Below are 7752 nucleotides of genomic sequence, written 5' to 3' on the forward strand. Positions count from 1 at the left end.
CAAGAGACAGAGCGATGAACCGCTGGTAGTCGGACTATCTTACTTTTGCAGGTAGTACAGAAACACTTGGGCAGAGGACTGTGCTGCCCCTTCAGGGTGGGGCCCTGAGGCTTCCTCAGCTGCCCAGCAAACATGGCCCCTAGCCTCGAACCAGGAGCACGTGGGGGACGTGGAGACCACAGGATGCTGACATTATCGACGGCTTCATCAAAAGGCAGCAGGCTTGGAGACAAGAGTCCCAACTCGGTCCCCAAGACTCCCTGTGCCTCAGGGGCCCCCTGAAAACAGGGATGACGACACTGACCTCCCAGGATGGCTCTCAGGTTTAAAACACCAATTTGCGACATCTCTTGGTATGTCAGAGCACTGGACAAACGTCCCCTGTCATTCTTGGACCAGAGTTGCAGCACCCCCTGCCCCCTGGGTCCAGAAGGAACAAGTCTACAGGAAGAGCTCTGCCTCTTTAAAGTATGAGGTTGTGCTCTGACCCCAAATGGAATGAACTGAGCCCTGCCTTCTGGAATCAGGGTAATCCTGCTGAGGTCACTTGTGCCACCGCCTCCTCCCTGCTGTCAGGCAGGGGATTAGAGGAGAGGCCAGCGGATTAACGTTTTGTCATAACCACCCCCCCCGGAGACCATCAGCCCCCTCCCGGAGCCTGCTGGTCAGGTGGGGTGGCTCCTCTGTGCACTGTTCTCTGCAGGGCAGAGAGAAGCCCCTGCCCCACCAAGCACTGTAGCAAGACAAGACTGAAAGCTGGGGGACCCCAGACTCAGAAGGCAGAAGGCCTGGGGACGTCCCAAGGATCTGGGTGACAGGCAGACAGAGCTGGCAGTCGGAGGCCACTCTCTTCTCTCTGTCCCTTCACCCTGAGCCCCGCAGAGACACCATGCCAGGACTCCCCAGGTTCTACGTCGACACCAACGCCCCCCACCACAGGAGGCCCTGCTGCCTGTGGCCAGTGGCTGGGGCCTCCCTGCAGAAGACCACAGTCCTGCTGTGCCTGCTGCTCTCCAGCACCTCCCTATCCCCCACAGGCGGGCAGACCAAGATTCCTCTGGACACGTAAGCATCAGGTTCAGCCCCCGCCCCATAGAATCCTCTGGCCCTGTCCTCCCTTCCTTCCCCTTGGAGACCTCAATCCTCTGCCCACCCTCCTACCCCTGACCTCTGGCCTCCCTCAGGCTCCCTCTGGCTCTCCCGTGGGGGCTTGCACTGCCCACTGTCCCTCTCCCTCCCCTCTTCCCACCAGACTCCCATTCTGGAGCCCCACCTGCCGCTCCCGGACACCCTGCCGGTTTCAGGCAGAAGTGATCATGAGGGCCCTCACGCCTCAGGATGGCAAGCAGCGGCTCAAGCACCTGCAGGCCAGAGGGATGCTCCTTCCAGGATAATGGCTGCAATTAGGCCACTGGGAGGGGGGGGGGCTGTGCTGGCTCAAAATGATACCACAGCTCCCTAAGGATTGGTGAGGAAATTTGTGGTTTGACACTCTGAAAGAGTAAAGCAGTTCTAAACCGACAAAATGGCTCATGTAGCCAGGAGCTGAGTAAAATTGGACTTCGTCTTCGTCTTCCCTTCCTGCCTCCTTCCAGGCCCCCTTCTGCATCCTGCCACTCAGACCAGCTCCAGGAAAGAATCTATCGGTCATTTACACTTTGGGATAAAGCTTCCTTGCTGGGAGGGTCTGTTTTTCAGTCCTTTGCTCTGGGGGTCCTATTACAGAAGTAGCCAAGATACGTGGGGAGAGGAGCAGTCTAGACCACAGGGGGCAGTTCGCTCAGTCCATACCCAGGCCCAGCAGGAGAGTCAGCCTACCAGAGCCAGCTGCCAACCTCGTGTCTGAACAGAAGCAGGGACCGGGATGCCGAACAACACGTGTTGTGCGTAGCTTTGTGGGAGGCGGATTTCAGCAGCGTTGTTTACACTGGGCTGTAGAGCCTCTACTGGGTCCCAGCCGGGCACGGTGCCGTGCAGTCGAGGGAACAAGGTCGGAGAGGTTAGGCGAGCTCCCCACGTTCACGCAGGCGGTAAAGGGAAGTGCCAGGATTTAAACTCAAGTCAGCTTGACCCGCGCTTCCCCCACTGCTGGGCTACACGACCATCTGGTGCTGAGGAAGATGTTGAGACTAATTCTCCATCCCCAGAACACACACCAACTAATAGTAAAAGGAGAACTCCGGGATAGGCTGAGTGCTGAGTCAAGGTGGCTGGAATCCAGGTCTTGGCTGTGGAGAACCGCAGACCGGACCATCTGCGTAGAAACCTCGACAGCTGGCCGAGATGACTGGCCCTCAGACCTGCCTGCATCCGCACCCGCTCTCTCCCTTGGAGCCAGAACTCCGCCAGGCCCTTGACACCAGCCCTCCTCTCTCCCCTGCTGAATCCCCTTCTCAGTGTTGGGCACCCCAGTGACACTACATCTCCCTCACATCAAGCCATGCCCTCCCTTCTCACTCAGCCCTCAGCTTCCACCCCCCGCCAGGCTCCTACTGTCCTCCCAAATCTGTTCCCACCAAGATCCCCAAAGGTTTCCTCCCTGCCCAATCCACCAGACATTCCCGGCCTCCTCTTCCTGGACTCCCTTTTTCTTGAATCTCCATGCATCAACTTCCATGACGATGAGCCCTTCTGGGTCTCCTTGGGCACCTGAATGAACCTTCTCTCCTCCTCAAGCAATTCTTTCCCTCTGCCTGCCCCTGAGATTGTTGGTGTCCCCCAGGGTTTGTCATCCACTCACAGCTCTTCTCATGCTACACACTCTCCTTGAGAGAGCGCCTCTACCCTCAGAATTTCAACTGCCACCTGTGTGCTAACGACCCTCTCAGCCCTGCCTCTGCTTCTTAGACTCACATACACATTGCCTATGGACCGCTCTTCCTGAAGATCATGTGAGGTTTTAAATTCAAGCATGTGTCTTTCAAGATACAATGCAATTGGTGCCTTTCGGAGTTGTGCAGTGCACCACCTGCCCTATGGCACTCAGGAGCCCTGCAACAGGAAAGAATCTCACATTCTACATATCACAAGCGACACTCATCACCTACCCTCCCCGACTTGCTCCTCCCGATCTTCCTGATATTCTTAATTTTATTCAATACCACCATCAGCTCAACCGCCCAAGCTCGAAACCTGAAGTCATTTTTGACTCTTCCAAGCTCTTCTATAATCTCTACCTAGAAATCTCTTCCAAATCTCTTTGGCAGGTTAAACTCTCCCAAACTTCTAACACTGAACTCAGATCCCACTTGTCCCAAGAAGCCTCCTGGCACCACCACTACCCTTCCCAGAGCTTTGTTGGCACGCCTTCACCTTCACACATGTATTATGCTCTCCGTATGTGGAGGGTGTCCCTCTCACTGAGGGTTTTACAAAGGTGAGCACTACCATGTGGCTCCAGCACTGTGCGCAATGGCCAGCACATAGTAGGACCTCAATAATGATCGTCTGAGTGACTGCATGAATGCAACCTTGACAGGGTCATGTGGACAAGCTCATTTTGCACCACCCGGAGATGCTCAGATGAGGTCCTGTGTCTCACCACAGGATGCCACTAGGCTGCCCAGGGGTCGGGAGCTTGGTGCACTTCCAGGGATGGATGAGAGGTCAGGGCTTCTCCAGGAGGCCTCCTGCCCTCCCTGCCTGGCCTGCTCTTGCCTCTGCAGAAGCGCTCAGAGACTCTTCCTCTGCGCAGCCTCATGTTCCCTCTGAAGTTTCAACAGAGGATTTGGTGGCCGGTAGTGACCTTGAGCAGGGCACACTGGAGGGCACGGCCCATTGAGAAGCTACAGTGGTGCCAAGCAGTTCCTGTTTCCGTCCTCAGAGTCCTCCCCACCCTGGCCTGGGCCTGTCCACAGCCTCTTCCCCTTCTCTCCTCTCCATTCTCCACTCACAAATCAGAACCCTTGGGGGCTTGGGGTCAGGCTGTGCTTCCCAGCTCGTCCACCCTGCCCCCTCAGGGCAGCTGCTGAGCCCCCAAAGGGCCCTCTTGGTTTCCTGCCCCAACCAGGAGGGGTGGTAGCTCCTTGTGTGTGTTTCTAGGTACAGATCGGTGTGTATGTGCACCCATGTGTGTACGTGCAAAACTTTACATATTATGTGTCTTGTGTGTGTATCGGTGGGTGTCTGTGTGTGTACACAGTTGTTTTCTATGTGTGTGTGTGTATGTATGTGTGTGCGTGTGAACACACACGTACTTTCATTGCCCGGCAGAGTGAAGCTGTGGGCAGACGCCTTCGGCCGGGACCTGTATAACACCGTGACCAAGTACTCAGGCTCTCTCCTGCTGCAGAAGGTCAGCAAGCCCCTCCAGGGAGCTCGCAGGGTGGTGGGAGGGCAGTCAGCCAGGGACTTCCTCCTGGTGGAGAAGCAGAGCCTTCTAATCCCCAAATGTCCATGCTGTAAGGGGTCCTAAAGATCATCTAATCCATTCTCCTCATTTTCAGATGGGGAAACTGAGGCCCAGGGAAGTAATGATTTGCCCAAGTCACAGAGCAAGTCATGGGGGCAGTATGGTGGAGTGGCCAAGAGCAGAGGGTCAGCTCAGATCCCCCAGAGGCAGATGCCAGGAGGGAATCAGATGGGCACGAGATCTATTTGGGGGCTTCTGTGAAGAATAAAAGGGAGAGGGAGCAGCTATGAGCAGAGTGGGGTACAGCCTTGACCCCTGTAGGCGGGGATGGGGAGGACCGAGAAAGGGGTAAGCGCCCTGCAGGGGCTGCTTGGGCAGTGGAAGCAGATGAGCGGGCCTGTGGCCCTCTGCAAGGGAGAGCTTCCCTGACCTCAGTTCTCAGAACCTACAGCCACGCCTCGCACTGGAGTGTGCCCACATGGGGCCCTAGCTGAGGTCTAGCCCACGCCTGGCTCCCGGGCAGGAAGCGAGGCCTGATGGACGGGACAGTGCACCAGCTCCCCCCTCGCCTTTATTTATTAATTGCTTTACTGCAGATTGACAGCGTGCCTGTCCTCTTACTGGCTTATAAACAACCTCATTTTCTCTGATACTTAAACTCCCAGACCCGTTTTAATAATGGCCTGCCATTCTCTATTACCATTTGCTAAGAGCTTTATATTCACGATTTAATTCTCACCACAACTTCATGGAGTACGATCTTCGCCATTTTCTAAATGTTGCTAAGAGCAAATCTCAGGCTTTTATGCCCGCGCGTGGCCACACTGCAGCCTCTTCCGAAGGCCGCTGGGCGGGGCCGGAGGGAGTGGGCGGGGCCAGGACGGGCGGCTCCCTCTCCCCGCCCCCTGCAGGCCGCTGTACCAATGACAGCTCGGACCCACTTCCACTCACGTGGAGCTTCCACCCAGCAAAGCACCAGGTCTTTTGATTTTCTCATTTGTGCCCTCCAATCCCGGGCGAGGCAGATACAGTAATATTGACGTGGCCGTTTGGGGTAAAAGCATTCTAGAGCGTGCTCTAAAGCCATGCACATATCACATCTTATAGATCAGGAAACTGAGTAACTCGCCTGAGGTCACATGGCCACTAGGTTGCCAAATGGGGTCCTTAGACATTAATGACACACACTAGGTGAGAGATACCTCCTGCAGGCCAGAGAGTGCACTTGAACCCAGCTCTCTTAACTCTCCCAGGTTCTCCAGTTCCTCCGGCAGCATGAATACTTGTAGCTGCCGCTGAACTCCGCCCAGGCAGGGAGAATTCCAGTTCAGACGGTTGTGAGAAGGGGCACACTGATACCACGGGGCATCAGGAAAGATTAACTGATTTTCTTGTAGTCCCTGTGAGCAGCTCCAGGGAGGCAGCATGCCTGCATAAAGAAGATGGAAATCTTCCTCCATTCACTGGCTGTGTGACCTTGGTCAAGTTTGTTGACCTCTCTGAGCCTCAGTCTACTCCCTTTGAAGGATATTAACCACAACGTGTCCAGAGTTCCTGGAACAGAGAGAACTTTGATAAGAGGCAGCTATTAATGTTAGTGGGGGAGATTATACCAGAAGGGGAGGGCCTGTCCTTGCCTCTCGTGGAGTCAACAAGACTTCACAGGTGTGAATGCACTAGTTGAGAGGATGGAGGCCGCCCGTAATCATGTACAAGACTACAGGTGCCCATCTCTCCCACTTCCCCCGCACAGAAATACAAGGATGTGGAGCCCAGTCTGAGTATCTCAGAGGTGGATGGCTTAGAGCTGGTGAGGAAGTTCTCAGAGGACATGGAAGCCATGCTCCGCAGGAAAGTAGAGGCTGTCAAGGTACTCTAGGTTCTATGACTTGTGGGGGGTTTCGCTCCACCCCCACGACACCAGAATGTCCCTCAGTGTTGTAGCCCTGCATCCTCTTTCCCACACCATCCTCTTCCTACCTTATAGTGTCTGCCGTATATCCCCATGAGCCAAAAAATCCTTGTAAAGGAGAAAATGTTGAGAGTCAAGGGAAGAGAGGTGGGGGCTGGAACTTGAGCTCTGCCTGAGGGAACCACATCCAATACAGTAGGATTAACCTGTAGTGTTAAGAGGGATTCTGCATCACAACCTCATATTCAGAGACGGGCACGGAGCAAGTACAGAGTAAGGGCTTTAGGGGTCACCAGCTCAGTGAATGGGTGGAGGGATGGCTGGTGGGCAGAAGGGAATATAGCTGGATGATGAGCTCGAGAAGCAAGCTCCCTCATCTCCTCTCCCTTTTTCTCCTTCCCCTACTCCTCCCTCCATGTTCTCCTCTTCTGCATATCAACCCACCCTTCATGGCACCCACGTGTTCTGAGGGCCACCCAGGCAGCAGAGGTACTTATAGTGCTGGGCCTTGTGCTCAGGTGATTCCCACACTGTCCATCCACCAAGCATAAAGGGCCTACCCCAATATCTTTGGGGACCTGGCTGGGTGGGGAGACACAATTCCTGCCCCACCCAGCCAGAAATCTGGCCATCCAAGACTAGTCTTATCCCCAAAAGGACTCCCTTGGGGGAACCAGGAAAACAAGGAAAGAGGAGATGGAGCTAAGATGGTAGATTGTGCAGGGGAGGCTGAGAGCAGGGGTTGGGGAGAGAGCAAGCTGCAGCCTGACCAGTGTGCCTGCCTGGCTCCCCACCTCCCCATCAAAACCTACTTTCTGGGAAGCATCAATGTCAGAGTTTCTGGGGCCTTCTTTCCCACAAGTTACAATGTGAAGCCTCTTTTCTACAGTTTAGGGGAGAGGGATTGTAGCATCAAAGAAGATAACTTGGAGACTGGAGAGCCCATCCTGGACTACCAGGAGGACATTGATCTCACATTCAACCAACACGGGTAGTAATGCTACCTCCTTCTATCTGCAATGCTGTTTAAAACACTTCTCTGGGGGCACCTGGGTGGCTCAGTTAGTTAAGCATCTGCCTTCGGCTCGGATCATGATCCCAGAGTCCTGGAATCAAGTCCTGCATCGGGCTCCTTCCTCAGCAGGGAGTCTGCTTCTCCATCTGCCCCTCCCCCTGCTTGTGCACACTCACTCTCTCTCTCAAATAAATAAAATCTTAAAAAAATAAAAAATAAAAAATGAATAAAGCACCTCTCTGGACACAAACATTGGGATGCAGAAATGCACCACTTCGGGTGCTGGTCACTGTGGTCCTAGAACAAAAGTAATCCTGGCACACTCCCAGAGGCCAGGGCCCTGGGCTCTCTGGGGCTTCAGTTGCACTCTTTCCCACAGCTCCAACTGAGGAAAACCAGCCGAAAGAGTGCTTGCTCTGCGGATCTCCAAGCACCAGGCCCTGCTCCCAGCTGGGTGTTCTGTGGGGGGGGGGG

The 7752-nt window shown here is 54.7% G+C and overlaps 1 protein-coding gene across 1 annotated transcript in view; it reads left to right on the top strand.

The window, feature by feature from the left end:
* Nucleotides 1-889: 889 nt before the first annotated feature.
* Nucleotides 890-7752, top strand: part of CACNA2D4 (calcium voltage-gated channel auxiliary subunit alpha2delta 4) — a 108519-nt gene continuing 101656 nt past the window's right edge. The window contains exons 1-3 of the mRNA XM_008704898.2: nt 890-1065; nt 4213-4294; nt 6105-6221. Of these exons, the coding sequence (XP_008703120.2) occupies nt 890-1065; nt 4213-4294; nt 6105-6221 (375 nt within the window). The remainder of the gene's footprint in view (nt 1066-4212; nt 4295-6104; nt 6222-7752) is intronic.

This window comes from Ursus maritimus, unplaced genomic scaffold (genome assembly GCF_017311325.1).
Source record: "Ursus maritimus isolate PB19 unplaced genomic scaffold, ASM1731132v1 scaffold_26, whole genome shotgun sequence".
NCBI classification, from domain to species: Eukaryota; Metazoa; Chordata; class Mammalia; order Carnivora; family Ursidae; genus Ursus; species Ursus maritimus.